Source organism: Alligator mississippiensis, chromosome 5 (genome assembly GCF_030867095.1).
Source record: "Alligator mississippiensis isolate rAllMis1 chromosome 5, rAllMis1, whole genome shotgun sequence".
Taxonomy (NCBI): Eukaryota; Metazoa; Chordata; order Crocodylia; family Alligatoridae; genus Alligator; species Alligator mississippiensis.
In genome coordinates this window covers 188,372,743-188,398,809 of record NC_081828.1, presented here as the reverse complement: position 1 = coordinate 188,398,809, position 26,067 = coordinate 188,372,743, and the positions used below count along the sequence as shown (strand labels likewise).

Genomic DNA, 26,067 nt, shown 5'->3' with positions numbered 1-26,067 from the left:
TATTTGTATTTTGGCAAGTGTGCCACAAATTAGGCTCACACTCTCCAGTCCCATCCTTTCTCCCTGCTCAGTTTGCTGCTCTGCTTCTTGCTCCCTGCTCTGTGCCCTTTCTGCTTCCATGCTGCTTTGCTGCCTGTCTCCTCCCTCATTTGCCATGTGCCACACACAGGCTGCCCATGACACTTGTGGTACACATTATATGTAAACCACCCCTGTATTAGGGAGACAAAAAAGAAGATTTAGTATGTGGACAGATTATGAGAGTAAAGGAGAAAGAGATGTTGAAGAAAACACTGAGGCTAGGTACAGGCATTCAAAAAGCCTGAGACAGAATCAATCTAAGTTACGCAGTTTTCTATAAGCAGCGTAGTTTAGATGGGTTGTAAACAGAACACGCATTCCACCCTTTGGTATGGGGGGGAACAAATCTTAGTCTGGGTTCTGCTATTTTTAAACCAGTCTGTGTGTGCCAAACTTCTGTTCTATTATGGGCACACCAGTTTCCAATGATTTATACTGGTAAAAGTGTAATGTCCGTACCTGGGCTCAGGCTGCAAGTTGGAATGGCAGAGCAGAATTCTCAGCAGAGACAGAGAAAATAAAAAGAGAGTTTAGAAGAGTGATCTTCAACCTTGACAGACTTGAGGCACTGTTTAATAGGCTTGAGGCAGCCCTCAGAAAACACCACCACTTAGTTTTGTCTCTTTTCTGACTACAGAAAAATAATAGATCAATTCTTCTGTTGCAAAAAACTCAAAGATCACAGCTGGTCAGAATGTTTTTGACACTATGGATTCCTGTTTGAAATCTTTGGTTTATTTTGCCAGTCATGTTTGCACATCTAACAGTGCTAACATTGTATGGCACCCCATGGCACCTGTGAAAAGAGTTCAAGGCACCCCAGAATTTTATGGCACTCTGGTTGAGAATCACTTGTTTAGAAGAAGGAAAGATGACAAGGTTTGTTTTTACTGTGTTTGGTTGGAGGAACCGGTAAATCATAAAGGAAAGTATCAGAAAGGCAGAGAGAGGGATGAGCTTGAGGCAGAAAGAAGGAGCCAGGGCACTGAGTGTAGATGTGAACATTGTCAGCAGAGATCTGGTGAGGAAAATTTGAGAGGAGTGGAGGTTGCCCAAAAGATACTGAATCTCGAGCATCATGTTAGGTTTACCTGGAGATTTTATTTTATTTTTTTGCAGTGAAAGTTTTGGAAACAAATCAAATGGATCATTTTCATGTAACTCTAGCAGAAACCCTTTGTTTGTTATTCTTATAATAAATTTACCACTATGGAATTCAAGGCTCAATATACTTCATAATGAATGTCTTTTCCATAAATATTGCTACAGTATCCTATAAATATTCACTATATTAGTAATAGTAGTAGTAGTGTTGATTTTTTATTTGCAACATATAAATCATTATGCTTCATGCACAAACTAATACAATTTTCTTAAACCCAGGATTTTAACTTGCCAGTCTTTTACACACCATGGTGAATTCACATAAATCAATATGCTTATCCGCATTTCTTAGCGATACAAACCAGTGTGCAGTGTGCAAATGAATCAAGACAGGCAGTTGTTCTAAGAAATCTACTGTATCACAGAGACTGATTTTTTAAATCTAATTGGCCAGTAACAAATCAATTACTATTCTGAAAAAATTAATTACATGACAAATAAGTTGACTGTACATATTTTCCAATGCTATGGGAACATTTTGATGTTTAATAACTGCTTATTTTGCAGATTCAAATATTTACGTGACCTTCTATTATGCATCCTATCCAATTTACCATTTTTAAATTGCATCATAAGAAACCTGAAAGATAAACAGTTAATTACTAGATCTACAGATCACTTGCCTAATTGTATGGAATATAGCAGAGATAATGAGCTCATTGTGAACTGCAACAGCCATATAACGTGGCTCATGAAATGCTGATGGGACTGTCCGCACTGCATAGCAGAGATAAACACCCCACAAGAGGAATAAAAATTCAGCTGTGAGAAGAACAAAAAGAAATAATTTGCCATTAGTTTATAAATGAAAAAGAAAGGAAATTTGAAGTTATATAGCATGTTCTGTATATGTGTGTATATACAAATATATACACTTACAGACAGCATGTATTCATAAATATATACATACACACATGTCTTAATATACTTTTAGGTGTGGAAACTGTACATATTTCAGACATTCTGTTTAAATTTTTACACAGTGTACAACTAGATCTATAATCTTTGTCTTCAAGGATGTCTATTTTTTTCAATATACAAATTCAAAGACAAGCCTCTAACAAATCCATATTCATTTCTCAAATGGTATCTTAGCAACTTGGAAATATTCGGAATATATTTTTATAGTTCTAGAAGCAGCTATAATTGCTACTACCATTTTAGGTATTTAATTTCAAAGGTTTATAACTGCGATATCAGTTCATTTTGGATTAAAACACATCCTCCACTCAGTTTAGCTAATTCTGTTTTGCCTCTGAATTAGAATATTATGAGTCTCTGTTGAGAGGCCTAATGATCTGGTAATTAGAACAAGTGACACATTTCTTCCTAATATGAAAGAAGTAGGTAATGAAAGAAACAAATTAAGGATGAGTAAAGACTCAGGGCCAGCTCATATCATTCCTGCTATAGCTGACTGAACTGAATCTTACCTTTAGAGCTTGGATTCCAGTGGACAGTTGTATTAGATTAATTTTGTTCTTAACACAATTACTTCACATTAGCCAAATATACCCCATATTTCAGGAACCCACCTCAGGAATGTAACCTGCCTTTTTCAGCCTCTTATCTACTATTCTTGGAGGCTTTTGAGAGAACAGACCTGGAAGTGGCCAACCCTATCTGGGCCATGCTCTTCAGTCATGTCCCAGGGCTTTCTCTGAGTTGTCAGTCAGTGTCAAGATATGACAATGCCTACACTGGATTGGGTTTGCTGAATGTTGTGATGAGTACCATGATACCCCTATATTTACCATTGCCCATTTCCTGTATATATGAAATTACTTTGCAAACCTCAGGTTAGAGATATATTAGAAATGTACTTTTATCACATTTCATCCTATCAAAAGCACCAGTTACAGGCTCTTTTATTTCCTCAGAAAACAGTGAGCACAATGACCTCAATAATTTTATTTTCAGTATTTCATGACATTTCACTGAAGGGTCATCTGATATTTTATCAGAGATTAAAAGTGCCAAGAGGTCCATAAACGTCTTGCTTCACCTTATAAATCTTGTTTTTCTCAAGACTCTCTCAGCATCAATACAACAGTATTACAAACAGCTCTGACTGAGCAGCTCCATGGGGAGAATGATAAAGGCAAATGGTTAATTTCTAGTCTTGTTAAGATTCTAAATGTTTGATCTGAAATAACTGAGTCTTACTGGTCAAACTGGTACAGCTGAGGTATTTGGATGAGACCTATTGGGGCAGTGTAATACAGTCCCATCTCCATTCGGGGAGCTCCAGTGCTTCTGAAGAGAAGGAAGGTCTTGGGACAGAAGTGCATGAAGCTGGAGAGGGTGAAAAAAACACACCCTAGCTGGGATCTCCTTTCCAGTGGAAGTCCCTGTATCTTCTTGCACTGAGGATATTTCTATGGGGGAAGGGGTGGCAGGGAACTCCAGTCAAAAGAAGGAAAAATGCTTTAGTAGTGGAAAATTATATTATTAGGAATACAGACAGTTTAGTATCTGCTGGGCAAGAGGACTGCATGATAGCAGATCTCATGAGACATACTGACCCATTTGTTAGGAGTGCTGGGAAGGAGCCAGAGGTGGTGATCCATGTTGGCACCAATGACAAAGTGCAGGAGAACATCTTGGAAGCTACATTTAGGCTGATAGGGAAGAGACTTAAGCCCTGGCCCCACTGGGAACATTTTCAGAAATATTTCTAGTACTGCACTCTAGTCCAGGGAGGCAGGCAGAGCTGCAGGGTTTCCAATGTGTGGATGAGGAGATGGTGTGGAGAGCAGGGGACTAGGTTTATTGGGAACTGGGAATCCTTTTGAGACAGGAAGAGCCTGTTAAGGTGGAGCTTGCCCCTCCTGTACAAAAATGATACCAAACTGCTGACGTAACATTAAAAAAAGGTGCAGACCAGCCTTTAAACTAAAAACTGAGGAAAAGTTGACAGGTGCAAAACAGCACATGGTCCAGACGGATGCTTCCATTAAGGGTGAAACAATAAACAGTCCAGATCCCCCCACAGAGGATGAGGAATAGGATGGAATGGCTCAAATTAAACAGGGAGGAGTAGCTAAAAAAAAGGGTACCCAGCTTAACAGGATGCCCCGAAGTAGAAACCTAGGCACAAATAAAAAATGCATTTAGGCAAATGCCAGAACTCTAAGAACCAAGATGGGGAAGCTAAAATACTTGGCATTAAATTAAAATCTTGATACAACAGGTATCTCAGAGACATGGTGGGAAAGAAAAAAAAATATCACTGTTCACCATAATACCAGGGTACAAACTATTAGGGGTATGAGAAATGGGCCATACTCAATTCAGATTCAGATTCAGCCCGAATTGGGGAAAGTGATACGATTTGTTGATTCAGATCACTGTCTCTGATTAGATTTGGCCAAATCTGAATCTGAAGATTCAATGATGATTTGGAGAATCAGTGATTTAGCCATAGACACAGCTTTAAATGTTTTTTCTACATACCTCGAGGTACCAGGCAGCTCGTGAACGCTGCAATGCTGGGGCGGATGGAGCATCCCACAGGAGCGTGAGGTGGGGGAGCCCTGTGTGCTCGGCGGTGAACCCAGAAGTGGACTGGACATGCTTCTAGTCCACTTGGGAGCCTGCTGCCGAGCACGCTGGGGAGCCCCCCATGCTCCACCGGATTCGAACGATCTTCCGCTGGCAGTGTTGATGGTACTTCTTCAGTGATTTGGGGTGTCTCCTGTATGTTGTCCATATCTCAGCTCCATACAGTAAGGTGGGGATCACAACTACTTGACAAACCATGAACTTGGTTTCAGATATGATATCATGATTTTTTAGCACCCATCTCCTCAGAGATCCAAAAGCTACACGTTGCACATTTGAGGTGATATTGGATTTCTTCATTGATGTTGGATGTCTTCTGAGAGAGATGGCTTCCCAGGTATGGGAAATACTCAGTGTTCTTCAGAATCTCACTGTGAATCTGAATTACCAGAGCTGGGGACTGCTCATTAAGAGCTTGTTGATAGAGAACCTTAGTGTGTTATTTAATATCTTCATCAGCGATTTGGATGAGGATGTGGAGAGCACCCTCTCCAAGTTTGCAGATGATACCAAGTTATGGGGCAAAGTTAATACACCGGAGGGCAGGGAGCAGATACAGGCCAATCTGGACAGGTTGGATCAATGGGCAGAACAAAATAGGATGAAATTCAACAAAGATAAATGTAAGGTATTCCACCTAGGAAGGAGGAATCCCCAGCACACCTAAAGGTTGGGGGATGACTTCCTCAGCAGCTCAGTGGCTGAGAGGGATCTTGGAGTCATAGTTGACTCCAAGATCAACATAAGCCAGCAGTGTAACGAAGCCATCAACAAGGCCAATTGCACCTTGTCATGCATTAACAGATGCATGACCAACAGATTGAGTGAGGTGATGCTCCCCCTCTATGCGGCATTGGTCAGGCCGCAGTTGGAATACTGCGTCCAGTTTTGGGTGCCGCACTTCAAGAGGGACACAGAGAATCTGGAGAGGGTTCAGAGGAGGTCCACTCGCATGACTAGTGGCCTCCGTGAAAGACCCTATGAGGGGAGGTTGTGGGATCTGGATCTTTTCAGCCTTCTCAAGAGATGTCTGAGAGGAGACCTTGTAGCCGCCTATAAGTTTATCAAGGGAGAACAACAGGGAATAGGTGATGCGCTATTTACCAGAGCACCCCTAGGAGTAATTAGGAATAATGGGTGCAACCTAGTGGAGAGTAGATTCAGGTTGGACATTAGGAAAACATTTTTTACAGTAAGGGTGGCCAGAATCTGAAATGGGCTTCCAAGAGAGCTGGTGCTATCACCTAACTTGGAAGTCTTCAAGAGGAGGCTTGACAGACACCTGGCTGGGGTCATCTGACTTCGGTCCTCTTTCCTGCCAGGGGCAGGGGGTAGGACACAATGATCCTTTGTGGTCCTTTCTGACTCTACAATCTATGAATCACTCTAAATGTTAAGGGTCAGTCCCATTCTAATGTACGCCTCAGTAAAGACAACTATGAATGCCTGAAGGTCTGCTTCCAAGTGATCACACACTACAGCATCATCAGCGTACCAGCTGAATGATTGAGGTTGGGGTAGTCTTGGTTTTGGCTTGGAATTAGCTGAGTTTAAACAGCTTATATCCATTTAGTAGTTTAGCTGCACTCTGGCTGCAAGTTTGTTGGTGGCCAAATGTAGCATCACAGTAAAGAATATAGAGAAGAGAGACAGAGCAATGATGCAACCTTGCTTAACTCCATCTTAACTTCAAAGGGATCTGTTATAGATCAATTACTGAGAACCACTGCTCACATACTGTCATGGAGCAGGAAAAGGATGGTGATGAATTTTGGTGGGCGACATCCGTACCTCAGAAGGATCCTCAACAGTGTTTCTCATTTGACAGCATCAAAGGTTTTTGTGAGGTCAAAGGCGGCAATGTAGAAAGGTTTATGTTGTTCCCGGCATTTTTCCTGCAGCGGCCTAGCTGTGACGATCACATCAGTTGTGCCTCTTGATGTCCTAAATCTACACTGAAATTCCATACTGAAGAGCATTTCAGCAAGTGGAAGGAGGTGGTTCAGGAGGGTTCTCACAAAGATGTTTCTTTTGGTGGACAGCAAGGTGATCCCTCTGTAATTTCCACAGTTGGGCTTGCCTCCTTTCTTGAAGACTGTCATGTTCATAGTGCTTTTGAGGTCATCTGGGATTTCCTCATCATTCCAAATTGTTCAGATGAGAACATGAAGCTGTGAAGTGAGCTTCTCTCTCCCCTGATTGAAGATTTTGGTGGGGATTGAATCAGCTCCACATGTCTTGTTGTTCTTCTGTTTGATGGCTTTTCTCACCTCTTTAAGGATTGGAGAAATTCCATGATCACTTCTGACAGGGTGCTGCAGGATGGAGTTGAGAACAATCTCATCAACAACAGAGTCTTGATTGAGAAGGTCTACAAAATGCTCTTCCCGACAGGCATTGATGGTTCCCCTTTCTTCAGTGCTTAGGCTTTGGTGGCATTGAAAAAACCATGCATATTGTGGATGTCAGAGAGGTGCTGAATGTCCCTTACCTTATCTTCCCATCATCTGTTCTTTATATTGTGGGTCCTCCTTTGGACCTCTGCCTTGGCTTGTTGGAGATTCAATTTCTTTTGCTTGAAGTTGATATCTTTCTGACTAGCACAAAAGGCCTTGATCTTGAAATTGATCATCTCTTGGATCTCCTGGTCGTTGTCATCAAACCAGTCTTGATGTTTCCTGGTAGGGACTCCAAGTATCTCTTTGCAGGTGCTGAGGGTAGTGGACTTGAAAGGCACCCTAAACATTGCTGACATTCTCCCACTTTTGTTGATTGAAAATTGCCAGTTTTTCATTGTGCCATCAAGGGTCCTTGAGTCCGTTGATGATGATCTTCTGGTGGCATAGCTGTACTGCTACCAAGCACATCCATAGGTAGTTCATAGAGGAATGACCTTCAGGGAAGATTAGCTGTGAATAAGTAGGGGTAGCTGATGAATAACCAGTTGTGGAACAAGCAGTAGCAGAACCACCAGTAGATAACTGATAAAAAGGTGATAGGACTCAAGGGCTAGTGACTTTAACTTCTGTGCCTGGCAAACTAGTAGAAATCATAATTTAAAAAAAATGATTATTCACCACATGGATGAACAGGACTTGGTGGGGAAAATCAGCATGACTTTTCTAACGGGAGGTCATGCCTCACCAAACTATTAGAGTTCTTTGAGGGTATCAACAAGTATGTGGATCAGGGTGAACCAGATTACATAGTTTATGAAAGAAATATCATAAAGTCAATAAGGACAAGTGCAAAGTCCTGCAGTTAAGATGGAACAATCCCATGCACTGGTACAGACTGTGAACCAACTGGCTAAGCAGCAGCCCTGCAGAAAAGGACCTGGTTACAGTGGACAATAAACAGAAGATGAGCCAACATTGTGCCCTTGTTGTGAAGAAGGGTAATGGCATAATATGCTGCATTAGTAGGAGTGTTGCCAGCAGATCAAGGGAAGTTTCCCTTTATTCAGCACTAGTGAGGCCACATCTGGAGTACTGTGTCCAGTTCTGAGCCTCCCACTACAGAAAGGATGTAGACAAATAGGAGAGAATCCAGCAGGAGATAATGAAACTAGTTAAAGGGCTGGGGAACGTGACTTATTAGGCAAGGCTGAGGGACCTCAGTTTATTTAGCAAGGAGAAGAGAAGACTAAGATGGGGATTTGGTAGCAGCTTTCAACTGCCTGAAGGGTGGTTCCAAAGAGGATGGAGCTAGACTGTTCTCAGTGGTAGTAGATTATAGAACAAAGAGCAATGGTCTCAAGTTGCAGCAAGGGAAGTTTAGGTTAGATATTAGGAAAAACCTAGGAGGGTAGTAAAGCACTGGAACAGGTTACCCAGAGAAGTTGTGAAATCTCCATCGTGGAGATTTTTAAGACCAGGCTTGACAAAGCTTTGGCTGGGATGATCTAGTTGGGGATGGTCCTGCTTTGAGCAGGGGGTTGGTTGGACTAGATGACCCCCTGAGGTCCCTTCCAACCCGAATTTTCTATGATTTTATGATTTCCAAAAAAGCCTTTGACAAATTCCCACATCAAAAGTTCTTAATGATATTGGGTTCTAATGGGATTAGAGGGTAATTCCACCTGTAGATCTGAAATCGGTTTAAGGATAGAAAACAAAGAGTGGATGTAAATGGTTTTCAGAATGGAAAGATGTAAACAGTGGGGTCCTCCATGGATCTGGGTTGGTAACACTCCTGTTTAATATATTAATGGAAAAGGGGACTCAGTAGTGATGTGGCCAAGTTTGCAGATGCCAAAAAATTATTCAGAGTGATAATGACCAAGGCTGACTGGGAAGAACTAAAGAAAGATCTCATAATATTGAGCAAATGGACAATAACATGGGAAATTAAATTTACTGGTGATAAGTATAAAGTGATGCACATGGGAGAAAATAACCCAAAATGTGTACATACACACAATGATGGTCTTTACAATAGCTGTTACCATATGGAAAAGAGATCTTGGAGTCATTTTTGACACTTCACTGAAAACATCAGATGTCATACAGGCAAGGGAGGCAGTAGTCATGGGGGACCTAAATCTCCCTGTCATTTGCTGGAAGGAACAGGCGGCCAAAACAAGCCGCTCATGGAGGTTCTTACACTGTGTGCAGGACCTCCACTTAACTCAGATGGTGTCCAGTCCCACCAGGGGTAGCGCCTTGCTAGACCTGGTCTTAGCAACAGGGGATGATCTCATGGGGGACCTGCAAGTACACAGTAACCTGGGTGATAGTGACCACCACTTGGTAGAGTTCACTATCCAGCGAAGGGTGAGAAAAATATCCAGTGATGCTAAAGTTTTAGACTTCAGAAGGGCCAACTTTAGTAAACTTAAAAACCTAGTTACTGAGGTGGCTGAACTCAAGAGCATCGAGCTAATGGGGGTCCAAGAGGGTTGGAAGTTTCTCAAGGAAGTGATCCTTGGGGCACAAAAAGAGTCTATCCTCTTATGCAAGAAAGGGGCTAAGGGGATAAAAAAGCCCCTTTGGCTGAACAGGGAGCTCTAGGAAAGACTGGGGGCAATGAAAGAGATCTAAAGGCAGTGGAAGCAGGGGGCAGCCACCAAGGAGGCATACACCACCCTGGTGCGCAATTGCAGGGAGTCAGGCAGGCCAAGGCTGGACTGGAGCTTAGGCTGGCTACAACAATTAAGGACAATAAAAAGTCTTTCAACAGATACATAGCGAGCAAAAGGAAAGTGCAGAGTAGTATAGGGCCCTTGAAGGACAAATCAGGTCAGTTGGTAGTTGACACTGAGCTCTTCAATGAGTTCTTGGCTTCACTATTCTTAATACTGACCAAGACAATTCCCCCACCTTGAGCATAGACAGATGTCCAAAGGGCCCCAGATCACCAAATATTAGTGCTCACTCAATTAAAGAGCACTTGGAAGGGCTGGATGGGTACAAGTCAACCAGCCTGGATGACCTCCATCCACAGGTGCTGAAGGAATTGGCCAGTGTCACTGCTGAGCTGCTGGCATGGCTGTTTGAACTCTCGTGGTGCTCTGGCCAGGTGCCTGAGGACTGGAAAAAAGCCAACGTGGTGCCCATTTTTAAGAAGGGGAGAAGGGATGAGCCGGGTAACTTTAGGTCAGTCAGTCTTACATATCTATCCCTGGGAAAATACTAGAAAAAAATATCAAAGAGCATATTTGTGAAAGCCCAGCAGGGAAAACAATACTAAAAGGAAACCAGCATGGGTTCGTCACAGGTAGATCCTGCCTGACAAACCTTATAGCCTTTTATGACCAGGTCACACACTGCCTTGACATAGGAGCTGAGGCCAGTGTCATCTACCTGGATTTTAGGAAGGCCTTCTACACAGTTTCACATCCTAGTCTCATAGGGAAGCTAACAGGCTGTGGAGTGGATGCCTACACAGTCAGGTGGGTAGCTAACTGGCTTAGGGACCGCACCCAGAGAGTGGTGGTGGACGCATCGTTCTTGGCCTGGAAGGAGGTGAGCAGTGGGGTCCTGAGGCTGTGATTGACAGGTACTTGGATTGGTGTTATCTAATATCTTCATCAACGATTTGGACGAGGGTGTGGAGAGCACCCTCTCCAAGTTCGCCGATTATACCAAGTTATGGGGCAAAGTTAGTACACTGGAGGGCAGGGAGCAGATACAGGCCGACGTGGACAGCTTAGATCAATGGGCAGAATGAAATAGGATGAAATTCAACAAAGATAAATTAAAGGTATTCCACCTAGGAAGGAGGAATCCCAAGCACACCTACAGGTTGGGGGATGTCCTCCTCAGCAGCTCAGAGGCTGAGAGAGATCTTGGGGTTATAGCTGACTCCAAGATGAACATGAGCCAGCAGTGTAAGGAGGCCATCAACAAAGCCAATCGCACCTTGTCATGTATTAGCAGATGCATGACCAACAGATTGAGGGAGGTGATGCTCCCCCTCTATGCAGCAATGGTCAGGCTGCAGTTGAAGTACTGTGTCCAGTTTTGGGTGCTGCACTTCAAGAGGGACACAAAGAATCTGGAGAGGGTTCGCATGATTAGTGGTCTCCGGGAAAGACCCTATGAGGACAGGTTGAGAGATCTGGATCTCTTCAGGCTTTACAAAACACAGCTGAGGAGTGACCTTGTAGCCACCTATAAGTTTATCAGGGGAGGACAGCAGGGAATTGGGGATGTGCTGTTAACCAGAATGCCCCAGGGAGTAACTAGGAATAAAGGGTGCAAACTAGTGGAGAGTAGATTTAGGTTAGACATTAGGAAGAAATTTTTTTACAGAAATGGTGGCCAGAGTCTGGAATGGGCTTCCAAAAGAGGTGGTGCTATCACCTAACTTGGTGGTCTTCAAGAGGAGGCTTGACAATCACCTGGCTGGGGTTATCTGACCTCAGCCCTCTTTCCCGCCAGGGGCAGGAGGTTGGACACGATTATCCATTGGGTCCCTTCCGACTCTATAATATATGAATGTACCTCTCTAATTTTACCTGAGCTGCTACATCCTCCTTCCGCCCCCACCCCAGCCTGTTCCTCACCCCCTGATGCCTCCATTTCCATTTTCACTGACTGGCGTTCTTGCCTGCATTGCATGCCAGCCTCTGGCTTCTTTACTATTCCTTCCATCCAGGAACAGCACACACACCAACTGCAGGTGCTTCCTCAGCCCGGCGAACGGTTTTTAAACCCGAAAGCTGGCATCCCAGATGACAAAGCTAAACTCACCTGGAGCCTCACAACTCCACTGCAGCCACCAAGCCTCAGGCCTGTCAAAGACGTGACGGGTTTGGGCTTTCACTAGCCAGGACTATGTTCGTGCATGTGGTGGCTGGAGGTCATGGTGCCTCCTACCCAGCTTTCACCAGGGAGATCCTTGGTCCTGGCATTTCCTGGGGCTGCCGTGCCACCAGCAGTCCCACCAGGCCTCCCTGATCCTGGCAGAGTGCAGTTAATGGTCATGCCCAGGACCTGGGACCTCCTCCTTCCCCATAGCCCCAGCCCATACCTCTATGTTCATCCTGGCATGGAAGCTCAGCAGGGACACGTCCTTCGTTTACTGGCTGGTGATGCAGTGAGCGCCCCCTCCAGCTCTGAGAGTGGGGCATTAAGTGGTTTAAAAAAATAAAATGGAAATAAGTACAGACAGAGGGAGGAGGGTAGCACTCACACCATCTGCAGGTAGAACTTGTGGATTCCCAGCAGTGGGAGGTTCACCTTGAGGAACGCCAGCTGCTCCACCAAACCAGGATCCAAGCAGGTGTCACTACATGCCCAGCAATGCTGAACCCCCTTTCACTTGAAATATTCATTGGTGGACAGGACAAATGTTCCCGGGCAACCATTGCCAGATCCAGTCACATCTGGCTGTAGCTTGCCCAGTTGGCCAAGGTGCCGCACAGCAGCAGCTCTACATCCTCGGTGAGATAGGCAGCCACCAAGGCCTGAGTGGTACCTGCCTGATGGTGGGGTCTGGTGCCTCTGGGCCCCACCATAGTAGCCATGCCCTTGGCCCACATTGGCAGTGCCTGTGGTGGAGGAGGAGATTGACTGGTGGATGGCATGCTAGCATGGGATAGTGGATTCCCCTTTTCCACATCCCCCCACCTCCACTGTTCTGCCTCCTTGACTCTCTTCACCATCACTTTTGTCCACTGATTCAGGCTTTGGCTGCTGCATATGGTGCCCTTCACCCTCCAGTCACACATGGCAGCCAGCATGTGGACAGTACCAAACCAAGACATTTCCTGATGCCTTCCTTTAGCTGCCTCACCAGTGCCTGCACGTCTGGTGACAGCAGGTTGCCCCAGCCAGGAACATTGATCCCCTGGAAGTTCTCCATTTAGCTCTGAAGTTCCCTCACTACAGGGATCACCTGGCTAAGGAGGGCATCACCAGTGCTGAGGGTCTTGGTGGCCTCAAGGAAGGGCTTGAGGACCACCAAGATCTGGGAGATGGTATCCCACTCGGCTCTGTTAAGGGGGCCACTGATCCCAATCTCCCTGAGCAAGGCCATCTCATGGATGGCCTTCTGGTGCTCCACCATCCTTTTGAGCTTCAGGTATGTGGAGTTTCACCAAGTCTCCACATCCTGCATGATTTTGTGCTGCAGGATGTTCAGCTCTGCTTGTTTGTCCCACAGCATCTTTGCCCCCCTTGATGCTCCAGTGGAAGTAACCTGCCACCTTCCTTCATTTGGAAATGAGCTTGCTGGTGGTGCTGGAGCTGTCACCAGCAATGCTGTCCCCCTCCCAAGACATCCCTGACTACAAGGTGGAACTTGTGTGCCACACAACAGATGCCAACAGATGCCACAGACCACCTTTACCATATTGGCCCTACTGTCGGTGACCATGAACCTGCAGGTGAGCTCGTCCTGCCCAACGAGCCATCCCTGCACCAAGCAGTTCATGGCCCCAATGATCTCTGTTGGCCAAGCAGTTCATAGCCCCCACAATCTCTGTTGTGGGACTCATCCATAACTTTGCCTTCAAGGAGAGCCCACTGATGGCCTGACTGGTCACACCAGTGTCTTGTGAGGGAGAGGTAGGTGTGATCTCCACCCTGGTTGCTCCTGATGTCCAAGGTAAAGTGTAAGGCCACCTGTGGACCTGCCTTGCACAGCTCCTCCCTCAAGTACTCCCTGTATGCCTCACAGGGAGGGCACCACCGTCCTGCTGAAGGTGGTGCATGCAGGCACTTATGATGGAGCCATGAGCACCACAAGCTGCCTGAACCCTGGCCACTCAACTAAGGAGAAGGGCTGGCCATCCACAACAAGCATCTTCCCAATGCTCTGGGTGATCTTGCTCACCCTTGCAATGCGCCCCTCCTTTCTGTCCACCTTTCCCCCACTGTTCCAGGGTCACTTGCCTCTGCTTGGGGAGACAGGGGCTTTGGAACAAGACGGGGACTTCCTTTTGGGCATGCTCCTGCTGGTTTCAGGCTGAGGAGGAGCTAGGGCAACGGGGTGGTGCCTACCAAGATATATCAGCGTCTCCATGGTGCTCATATGTTTTGTTCCCTTGCCTCGGTTGGTTTGAGCTCAGCAGTGCAGGCAGATAGTGTATATGGGATCCTCCACCAGCTCAAAATGATCCCATCCCACACTACCCACTCACTTCTGGAGTGCAGGTGCATGTGTGGATGCTGCAATTTCCCCCTCCTCAGTAGGCAGAGCCACAGCAACAGGTGGAGAGGGCTCAGCTGAGCCACTTGCCTCCGCAACCTCTACCTCAGCCTCCTCTGAAGTGCCTTCTGGGGAAGGAGACTTGGCTCTAAAGAAAACTTGAGATGTGTGGAGAACAAACTCAGATGATTCCCCCTCATTCCCCAGAATTTCCCTTGCTATGGCACTCAGATCCAGCTCCAGCTCCAGCTCTTCCTCTGGCACTGGAAGGTTCAACATGGGAAGTGAAATGGGGTGGAGGAGACTGTCATGTTGGTGCTGCCACTTGTTGTCAAGGTGCGTGTGTGTGTGGGGGGGAGGGTTATGGCTGGTGTTCTTGGAGGGGATGCAGATTCAGGCACAGGCAGTGGCACTGGCACTGCTCCTCTCTCCTTACTGCCTGTACTAGCAGAAGCCTTATGCCTGCTTGTTGTAGCAAAGAGGCTGCATCTCAGTTTGGGGTGGGGGGGGCGGGACTTACACCTCTCCCTCTACCCCTTCTTCCACCCCTCCCTGAAGGCTTGCCAGCTGCCTTTCCAGCATGCTTCATGATGTTTTTCATAGTGTCTTGTCTTTATAAAAAATATAAATGTATATATGTGTTTTCCAATATAAAATTCTATAATATGCTTGCAATATAATAAATAAAATAAAAATATAAAAATGTATATGTGTGTCTACCTATATAAATTCTATAGTATAATATGAAATATAATTATGAAATTGGAAAGAATAAATCAATTAATATAATAATAAAATCAAAGGGTCTAGAAAGAAAGCAAAAAGTATTGCAGAATCCCACTTGCTATGCTATCAAGTAGGAAATCAATGGTAGTAGTAGCCTTTGTTGTCTAACGCTCCTGAGCGAAGATAGCTCAGTAACTGACTCCAAGGCATAAGCAGGCCAGCTCAAACAATGGTGCCTTTTATGCTGTTTTTCCATCCCTGCCCCAGAGCACTGGGATTGTAAGGGAACTCAGGGAAGGATCAGTCACTGGCCAGCTGCACAGTCAGTGTCAAGGCAGTCCTTCCCCACTCTTCCCCCTCCCTCTCCTTACTTTCTGTTTCCCTACAGGCAAGCCCAGCTTCAGCTTTGAAACTTGAAACTTTCAAAATGTTTTGATTGCCCTTGTTTCATTTTGAGGCTGTTTCAAAGCCCTTTGTTTCATTTCACTTTCACTGTTTTGAGCTCGAAATGAGTCAAAATGGTGTTGAAACAAAACAGCGAAATTTCACACAGCCCTAGTAGAGAGGGGTCAGGGGCCCGGTGGCTAGAAGGGATGAACCAGAGCTAGTGTTTCAAAGCCAGCTCTGATATAGTGGGCCCAGGCTATATGGTCTAGCCAGATTAAACGGGCAGAGGCCATGGAGGTCGAAGCCCCAACAGAGGTAACAATGTTACAGTAACACCTGCAAGGCTTGGGGTATGATGTAGGGGAGGATTGGAGCCATGCAATTAACCCCTAAGGCTTGAGGTGCCCTGAAGTGGCACGGTTATAGAGTGAGGCCCAGTAGGGTGCTGGGGAACCCTGGGGAGGGGGTTAGTTGAACGGGAGCCACAGAGGCCCATAGGCAGTCTCTCATTTATTATTATTATATCAAAGCATGGCAGGCGAGAAGGGAAGGCACCATAAGGCCAGAGTGGGGCACAGTCTCGGAGCCACCAAGGGGCATCATGGCCACCCTTGGGACCCTGACGTGCTACAGTGGGCCACCACTAATCCAGCAGGCAACCAGAAGTTGGGAAACATGACCAGTGAAACAGCCTGCTGCAAAACTTGGGATCCCTGGACAATGATGGACAGCCCTAGGCAGTAGGAGCATGAGCAAGGGCTGTGCAAACCCAGCCCTTGCTTGTCCCACTGGTGCTCAATCCAAGACCCATGCCAGCTCACATCCTTGATCTGCACTACTGCCTGATCCCCCACCAGTGCTGCTGCCTGCCCCTGAATCTGCACTGCTGCCCATCTTCCCCTACCTGTGCTGCCACCTGCTCTGCTACTTATGCTGCTGCCTGATCCTCCACGTGCACTGCTACTGGCCCCTGGATCTGTGCTGCCACCCAATCTCCCACTTGCATTACCACTCACCCTCAGATCCACACTGCTGGTCCTGGACTCACCGCAGCTACTTCTGGCTCCATGGATCTGGCCCAAAAGGAGCTTTCATGGTAAGGATCTAGCCAGGGCCTGGGATGAGTTTGACATAATTCACCCCATAATTATGCACTACATTATTAGCTACCCTGCCAGTGAAGCTTGTTCCCTTAGTACCATCTAACTGCTGTTTTCTTCTTTTCTGCCTTCCAGCCTAATGTCACCTTTGATAATAAAGAACATTCACAGTACTGTAGGATGGGGTGGAGTCAATGCAAACAAAATCAGAACAATACATACATTCTGAACGCTACCTCTGAGCATCTTTTTTTCTTTTTTCTTCCACAACCAAACTAAGTGAGAGAACTCCAATCCCTTCTTGACAGAAGTGATACGTTACAAGAGCTATGTGAGCTTAGCACAAAAATGTCAGTAAGTGACTAAGTACAAAGAAAAGAAGACTTTAAAAAAAACAGTCTTTGAAGAAACATCTGGTAAAAAAAATATAACCAAGTTTTTCTCATTTTCATGAGTATAAACCCAGAGTAACTCCAAAGTTGGCATCATAGAGAATTTATATTTCAACGGATGTAAATGAGAAGAATTTAACCTCTCACAATATCTCAATGCAAAAAGCATGCTATGGCTCAATTTGAATAGGGTTGCCAGGGAATAAATAAAGGCAGAATTTGATTCTAAACCTAAAGAAATTCCAAGCTTTTCATCTTTCCTATTTGCAGGAAGCTTCACTCTTATTAAAGTGTAACTGTGACTTTCTATGCCAATAACATGGGAATTGAGAACAATCATATACTGCAGCATAGCTAACTTTTGCACTATTTAATATAAAATGTTTCTATAAATGCTTTACATTTAGAACAGAGGCAGCATTTATGACTATAAAAATAATTAGTATGACATCTGGTATACTGCACACACAGGAATAAACTTCAAGAATGCAAGGTAAAATAATATGGTGAATATACTATTTGAACCCAACATTGCAATATTTTAATTAGCAATAACAAACAAAACATTCTGCTTGATAAACAATTTATTACCAAAAGTACTAATTACACAGCTTAATATATCATGTAGCAGTTGTGCTTAAGGGGGAAAATCAGGTTTATATAATTAACTTCAGACTAACACTGCAACGTGTAATGAAAATCTGAAGATGTTAGAAAATGTTGCTGTTTCTATCTTTTTTTTTTCATGCACTGGGCTACACATTATACTTCTGAAAACAAGAAGGGGCCATTTTTATTAGGGCTATGCAAAGCTTCGGTTCGTGATTCGATTCAGAGAAGATTCAGCCTTTCAGAGATTCAGAGGACAGTCTTCATGGGGAAACAGAAACTTAGAAGAAGAAGGGGGAGCACGGGGGTGAGGGAGTGGGGGGGAAGCAGGGAGGGGGAAGAACTGACATCTCTAGCTGGCCAGTGAGTATAGATTGTCTCTGACTGCCCTTCCAATCACTGTCTGGGGGAGGGACATAGAAACATCATAAAAGCCTCTGTATTATCAATAATCAATCAGACCAGAGTCAACAAATCACACAGCACTCACAAACAAAAGAACTTGTCACTGACAGCCTGCCACGCATTCAGAACAAGACCAGATTGAAGAACACAACAGTAACTCAAATGCACCACATATATATCGATAGGTATTTATGAGAGCCTGGAAGGCACTCACCGAAGGCTTGTCCCTGACCAGGGACAGGAATCACTTCACGCTGTGACGTCCAGGCTACAACGGGAACTCCTGATCCGCACCAGCTGGCTTTACCTCCGTGCCAGGTGAAGTGGATTGGAGCCAATCCACAGTGCAGGCTATATCTGAAGGCCAGGGGCAGACTGAAGGGCGGAGGGATGCCGAGGGAGCAGAGCCGGAAAGCCAAGGAGCCAGAAGTTTGGGTGAGCCCTTGGTCTGACTAGGAGGAGGCAGAGACACCCTCATTGCAGGAGTGGAGAGGAGGGTAGCAGAAGCCAGCCAGTGGAAGGGGATCCAGGAAAGACCCCTGGGAACCGCGGAGGTGAGGGAATCCACTCAAACCGCTCACTGCGGCATTTTTTTTTTCTCTGTACCTTTTTTTCCCCTTTTGCTTTGATCTCTCCTGTGGATGTCCTTTGTCTGGTTGAAGAGTTCTGACCAAGGCCAGGCATCTGTTCAGGGAGTGAAGAGAAGCAGGTCCCTGGAGAGGCTTTGCAGCTGAGACGAGGGTAGGCAGAAACCCCGAGCAGTGAGGACCACGCTCTGTCCCCAGCTGATTGCTCCAGAGAGAATCCCCAGCTGTGGAAGCAGCACTTGCTGGTAATTAAGCCTACTGCGGTTTAGCTTTAAAGTCCCGGGGAAGAGACCAGGGCGGGAAGGTGGACCGTTGAAGATCCTGGGGGAACGGCCCCAGGCAACAGGGCACCAGACCTTGCAGATGCCCAGAACAAGAGGGCAAAGGTCAAAGGACTTTTGAAAAAAAAAAAAAAAAAGAAAAAAATATAATATATAAAATAAAAAAAAGAAAGTGGAATTGGAAAGTTGGCTCCAGGCTGGTCCTTCCATCATTTCAGGGTCCGGGCTTTGGGCACTGGGCAGCCCCTGCAATTGATCTAGGTGTGAGTTGGGCAGTTACCACCTCCCTTTTATGAATCTCCTATATCATCAAAGTCATGGCAGATGGGAAAAGAAAGGGCGCCAGATCTTGACCGTAGGGGCGCAGCCACCCTGAGGGGCCAGTGAATGTCAGCAGGATGTCAGAGTACACATCCTTACACGGTGACTGCCCGACACTATTAATAATCAATAATCAATCAGACCACTCAATAAATCACACAGCACTCATGAACAGAAGAACCTGCCACTGACAGCCTGTCGCACATTTAGATTCAGAACAAGACCAGATCGATGAAGAACACAACGCACACGCAACTTTTCCAGTACAGGAAACATTAATATGAAGCAAGCTGGAAAGGCAGGTGCCAGGTCTTCTGGCAGGGGAGGGAGTGGGGCTAGAGGGAGTAGGGGGAGACCTAGAGCTTCAAGTTCCCCCCCACAACATAGACGCATCCTTTTCCCAAGCAGCCATGAGGCTTTCTGCTGCCAGTGGAAGCAAGGAGGTGGGTGCAGTACCTGAGGTCCCTGCACCTGCAGCACCTCCCCTAACTCCAGAAATAGGAACCAGTAGCAGAATGACAGTCTCCTGCACCCCAATGTAATCTCCCAGCGTGAGCCTCCCATTGCCAGAGGAGGAGCTGGAGCTGGAACCAGGGGACCTGAGAGCCCTGGCTCAAGCAATTCTGGGCACTGAGGAGGAATCAGAGTTTGTGCTCCACAGCCCTCAAAGTTCCCCTAGACCCAGGTCTCCTTCTCCAGAAAGCAGCACCTTGGAGGAGGTTGAGGTTGTGGAGGCTCAGGCAAGTGGCTCAGCTGAGGGAGCTTCTCCTGTTGTTGTGCCTCAGCCTGCTGAGGAGGGTGACAATGCAGAATCCCCACCCTCAACCCAGAAGCAGGGGAGTAGTGTAGTGTGGGAGCATTTTGAGCTGGCAGATGATCCCAGATTTGCTATCTGCCAGCACTGCTGAAGGCACATCAGCCGGGGCAAGGAGATGAAACACTTCACCACCATGGTGATGTTGCTGCATCTCAGGAGGCAGCACCCCCTTGCCCTTCTTCCTCCTCAGCCTGGCACCAGTGGGAGCATGCCCAAAGGGAAGTCCCCCACTCACTCCAAAGCCTCCGTCCCCACAAAGCAGAGGCAAGCTACCCTAGAGCAGTGGGGGAAAAACACAGACAAAGTGGAGGTATGTTGCAAGGGCAAGCGAGATCACCTAGAGCATTGGGGAGATGCTTGCTGTGGATGGCCAGCCCTTCTTCTTAGTTGAGCAGCCAGGGTTCAGGTGGTTCATAGCGCTCATGACTCCATCATACCAAGTGCCCGCATGCACCACCTTCATCAGGACAGTGGTGCCCCACCTGTATGAGGCATGCAGGGACTACCTGAGGTAGCTTTACATTTCACCTTAGACATCTGGAGCAGCCAGGGTGGAGATCACACCTACCTCTCCCTCACAGGGCACTGGTGCAATCAGTTAGGCCATTGGTGGGCTGTCCTTCAAGCTGAGGTGATGGATGAGTCCCACATGGGAAGGGAGATCATAATGGCCATGAACTGCATGGTGCAGGGGTGGCTCGTTGGGCAGGCTGAGCTCACCCATGGGTTCAGGGTCACTGACAATGGGGCCAATATGGTCAAGGCTGTCTGTGATGCTAACTTTGTTGGCATCTGCTGTGTGGCACGCAGGCTGCACCTCATAGTCAGGGATGCCTTGGAGGGGGTCAGAGTTGCTGATGATGGCGCCGTCATCACTACTGTTATAAACCAGGTGATTTCAAAGTGCAGGAAGGTGGCGGGCTACTTCCACTGCAGCATCAAGGCGGGCAAGATGCTGCAGGAGAAACAGGCAGAGCTGAACATCCCTCAGCAAAAATCATGCAGGATGTGGAGACTCAGTGGAGTCAGAATTCCGCTGTCTAATCTATACTGAGTCCATAAGTCTCTGTACCGAGGAGGCTGATAAAGCAAAGTTCATAGGCCCGGCTGTGAAAAGTGGTTTGTAATCTGTTCCCTCTCAGGATCAGGCCTAAGAGACTGGAGGCAGAGTGGGGATTTTTTGTAAGGAATGTTCCCCCACAGTTAGATGGGTATTGTTGTCTTTGATAGATTCTGGTGTGCAGTTTGTGGGGGTACTGGAGATAGTTGGCAGGTTTTGTGTTATGAGCTGTAGGAAGTTGGCTTAAGTTCTGGTGATGAGGTTAGGTGCTTGTTTGAATGTACAAACCACTTTTCAAAGCTAGGCCTCTGAACTGCACTTCATCAGCCTCCTAGGTAGTAGGCGCAGAAACTCATGGACTCAATATACACAGTGGAATTCTGGCACACTGCAACCTGCCGGACACCTGAATCCCCAGGTACCTCTGCACTTTTACCTGCACTGCTACATCCCCCTTCCCCCCTCACCCCCCACCCCAGCCTGTCCCTCCCCCCCTGATGCCTCCATTTCCATTTTCACTGACTGGCTTTCTTGCCTGCATTGCATGCCAGGCCAGCCTCTGGCTTCTTTACTATTCCTTCCATCCAGGACCAGGAGACACACCAACTGTAGGTACTTCCTCAGCCTGACAAAGGGTTTTTCAACCTGAAAGCTGCCTAATATACATAAACATACAACCATAAAAACACAAGATAAGCCATCACACACCACGAGTAACATATATCCAACACAACATCTTTACTTCTTGCTGTCAATTCCTTTATAAAAAGAAAGGCTCTGTGACAGTTCAGGTTGGTGCTGAGCCACCTATGTTTTTTTTACCTGCTGCCATTTACAGTGGTGGACTGGACCGAGGTTGTAGGGGAGGAGGAGACCTCACTGGGGCACACTGCCATGTTGTGCAGAGGCCCTAGCACCAGGAAGGGTGCACTTGAACACACACACACACACACACACACACACACACACACTGAGGGTGCACCTAACAGACACACACTAGGTGCTCTTACTTGAGAGGAAAGAAGGGCCTGACAGTTCAGTGTGGCGACCTTAGATGCTGCTGGTGCTATTGGTGCTGAGCCAAGTACATTAGTTTTACCTGCTGCAGTTTACAGTGGTGGACCGGACCAAGGCTGTAGGGGAGGAGGAGACCTCACTGGGGGACACTGCCATGTTGTGCAGAGGCCCCAGTACCAGGAAGGGTTCATCTGAAAACACACACAGTTTCACCCACACATGTCACGAGTTTTGCCTGCCTGCGGCCAGAGACACAGGGCCCCAGACCCAGACTCATCCTGCACCTATCTCCTTGACACCTGGCAAGCTTCATGGCCACAGCAGGGCCTAGCAGGCCTGCAGTAGTTTTTTTCACCCCCCTGTGCCCTAAGAGAGACACAGTTGCACAAGCACCCATGTCACCGGTTTTGCCTGTCAGCAGCCAGAGGTGCAGGGCCCCAGAACCCAGAGTCCCCCTGTACCTATCTCCTTGACAGCTGTCAGGCTTTGTGGCTACAGCAGGGCCCAGCAGTTTTCACCTGCCTGTGCCTTACACACAGTGTCACCTATGTCACGAGTTTTGCTTGTCAGCAGCTCAAGGTGCAGTTTCCCGGAAACCCCTACACCGATCTCCTTGAAACATGGCAGGCTTTATACCCTCAGCAGAGGCTACCATCCCTGCAAGTTTCATCTGAATCAGCCAAAGAACAACAAAGTTATAGATATTTCATTGGTTCCCCATTATACTCTATAGACAAATCTCTGAATCTCTCCAAATCAGCTCTGAATTGAATTGGAAAAGCAATTCAAATCTCCAAATTGAATCAGTGGCATCCAGGTTGGCTGAATCTGAATTGAATAGTTCCCTATTCGCACAGGCCTAATTTTTATATCTTCATAGATTTCATAGATTTCATAGACATTAGGGCTGGAAGGGACTTCGGAAGATCATCGAGTCCAGCCCCCTGCCCAAAGGGCAGGAAGTCAGCTGGGGTCATAGGATCCCAGCAAGATGAGCATCCAGGTTGCTCTTGAAGGTGTTCAATGTGGGCGCTTGAACCACCTCCGGTGGCAGGCTGTTCCAGGCCTTGGGGGCTCGGACAGTAAAGAAATTCTTCCTTATGTCCAGCCTGAAACGGTCTTGTAGTAGTTTATGACCATTCGACCTAGTCGTCATCTCTTGGGGCGCTCTGGTGAACAAACGTTCCCCCAGATACTGGTGGTCACCCCTGATAAACTTATAGGTGGCCATCAGATCACCCCTGAGCCTGCGCTTTTCCAGGCTAAAGAGCCCCAGGGCTCTCAGCCTGTCATCGTAGGGTCTGCTTCCCTGACCTCTGATCATGCACGTGGCTCTTCTCTGGACTCTCTCAAGCTTCTCCACATCCTTTTTGAATTGTGGAGCCCAAAACTGGACGCAGTACTCCAGCTGCGGCCTCACTAAGGCCGAGTACAGGGGGAGAATGACGTCCCAGGATTTGCTTGAGAAGCATCTATGGATGCAAGCCAGCGTTTTGGTCGCTTTACTAGCCGCTGCATTGCATTGGAGGCTCATGTTCATCTTGCGGTCAATGATGACCCCGAAGTCTCTTTCTGCCATAGTGCTAGCCAACATAGCACTGCCGAGCCTATAAGGATGCTGCGGGTTTTTCTTCCCAGGGTGGAGAACCTTGCATTTATCGGCATTGAACGCCATCAGATTCTCGTCCACCCACTTGCTGAGCCTGTCCAGGTCAGCCTGGATCACCCGCCTGTCTTCTGGTGTGGATGCTTTGCCCCAAAGTTTGGTGTCACCAGCGAACTTAGCCAGTCCACTTCTGACTCCAGTGTCCACATCATTAATGAAGATGTTGAACAGTATGGATCCAAGGACAGAGCCTTGGGGGACACCACTGGTCACAGGACACCACGATGAGTGACTTCCAACAATTACTACCTTCTGGGTCCGACCCCGGAGCCAGTTTTCCAGCCAGTGGATCGTGGAGGACCCAAGGCGACAATTGGCCAGTTTCTCTAAGAGGTGATTATGGGAAACCAGGTCAAAGGCTTTTTTGAAGTCAAGATATATGGCATCAATCTCTTCTCCCATGTCCAGGTGATAGGTCACCTGGTCATAGAAGGAAATGAGATTGGTCAAGCAAGACCTACCTGCAACAAACCCGTGCTGGCTATCCCTTAAGATGTTGGCGTCGGCCAGTCTATTAAGGATGGCCTCTTTAATAAACTTTTCTAAGATCTTCCCCGGGATAGAAGTCAGGCTGATGGGCCTATAGTTAGCCGGATCCACTTTCCTCCCTTTCTTGAAGATAGGCACCACATTGGCCTTCTTCCAGTCTTCGGGCACTACACCAGAGCGCCAAGAGTTTTCAAAGATCCGTGCTAGAGGCTGGGCTATGATGCTCGCCAGCTCCTTGAGTACCCTGGGGTGAAGATTGTCAGGGCCGGCTGACTTGAAGGTATCCAGCTTCTCAAGATGTTCCTTCACAAAGTCAGCATCAATGGAGGGCAGGGGATCACCCTCACCCGGACTTCCCTGTCCCGTAGCGGGCATGGACATCCCATGGGGCTGATGAAAGACCGACGCAAAGTACCTATTTAATAGGTTGGCTTTTTCCTGGGCGTCAGTTGTCAGTTGCCCCATCTGGTTCAGCAGGGGTCCAACGTTGCCCCTGCTTTTCCTCCAGCTCCCCACACATCTGAAAAAGGACTTTTTATTGTCCTTGATGCTCAAAGCTAGTTGGAGTTCAGTTGCAGCCTTGGCTTTCCTGGTCTGCTCCCTACAGGACCGGACCAGTGCAGAATAATCCTCCTTGGAGGTGACTCCCATCCTCCATCCTTTGTAGGCCTTTCTTTTTAGCCTCAGGAGGCCTGCTAGGTCCCTGGAGAGCCAGGGGGGCTGCTGTGCCCTCTTGCTGCCTTTCCTCCAAGATGGAATAGACTTAGTTTGTGCATTGAGGATCGCTCCCTTGAGGAGCAACCACTCTTCTTGAACTCCCCTCTCTCCGTGGTCATGGTCCCTTAGGGCCTCACTGACAAGCCTCCTGAGCTTGTCAAAGTCGGCTTTCCTGAAGTCAAGGACTTCCATGTTGCTGACTGACTTGCCAGCTTTTCGGCGGATGGTGAAGGTGATCAGCTCGTGGTCGCTGTCACCCAGCTTCCCATCGATCACTAGGTCTCTGACTAGGTCATCCCCAGTAGCCAGCACCAGGTCAAGCAGCGCTTTGCCTCTCGTTGGCCCATAGACTTCTTGAGTCAAGTAGAGGTCATCCACGCATGAGAGGAAGCTTTGCGACTGCTCAGATTTTGCTGAGTGATCCTCCCACGAGATGTCCGGGTAATTGAAGTCACCCATGACAACCATGGTCCTGGAGCAAGCTGCCTCAGCCAGTTCCCGGGCAAACTCCTGGTCAAGCTCAGGACTTTGGGTGGGAGGTCTATAGTAGACTCCCACCATTGTGTCCCCTGTGCTGTGTTCCCCATGGAATATCTCTGTTATTTTAATTGATTATACAGATATAAATAAGTAATTGAGTATATTTTACATTAAGGATATGAAGCATAGTTTTAGGATGCTTAAATTAATTCAACAGGGGACTGTTCAACAGTTCCATTCCTGCCTTAATTACCATATAGTTAACGTAAGTGATCACAAAAACCACAGTTACAGAGGTATACATCCCAAGCTGAGATTAGCAGTGTTGACCAATTACAATGCCAACTAGTTTACAATTTACAAAATCTGAAATAAGGATTTATACCATATTTACTCGAAAATAAGATTAGCTTTTTTCCCCCTAATCAATGCGGGACAGAAAGCCCCTCATCTTACATTTGCATGCAAGGAAACTGCATTAGAAAGGAAACCACATTAAATACATTGCTCATATTTGAACTGCTGCTAAAAGCAGCACATGCTCAGTAATGAAAACCAAGTATAATGTTGATTAAAATCAGACAACACTGAACACGACTATAAAGTA

General features: G+C 46.8%; 1 protein-coding gene across 1 annotated transcript in view; it reads right to left on the bottom strand.

Annotated features, from left to right (window-relative positions):
- Nucleotides 1-26,067, bottom strand: part of GPR158 (G protein-coupled receptor 158) — a 385,566-nt gene that overhangs the window by 14,443 nt on the left and 345,056 nt on the right. The window contains exon 8 of the mRNA XM_014608949.3: nt 1,869-2,007. Within this exon, the coding sequence (XP_014464435.2) occupies nt 1,869-2,007 (139 nt within the window). The remainder of the gene's footprint in view (nt 1-1,868; nt 2,008-26,067) is intronic.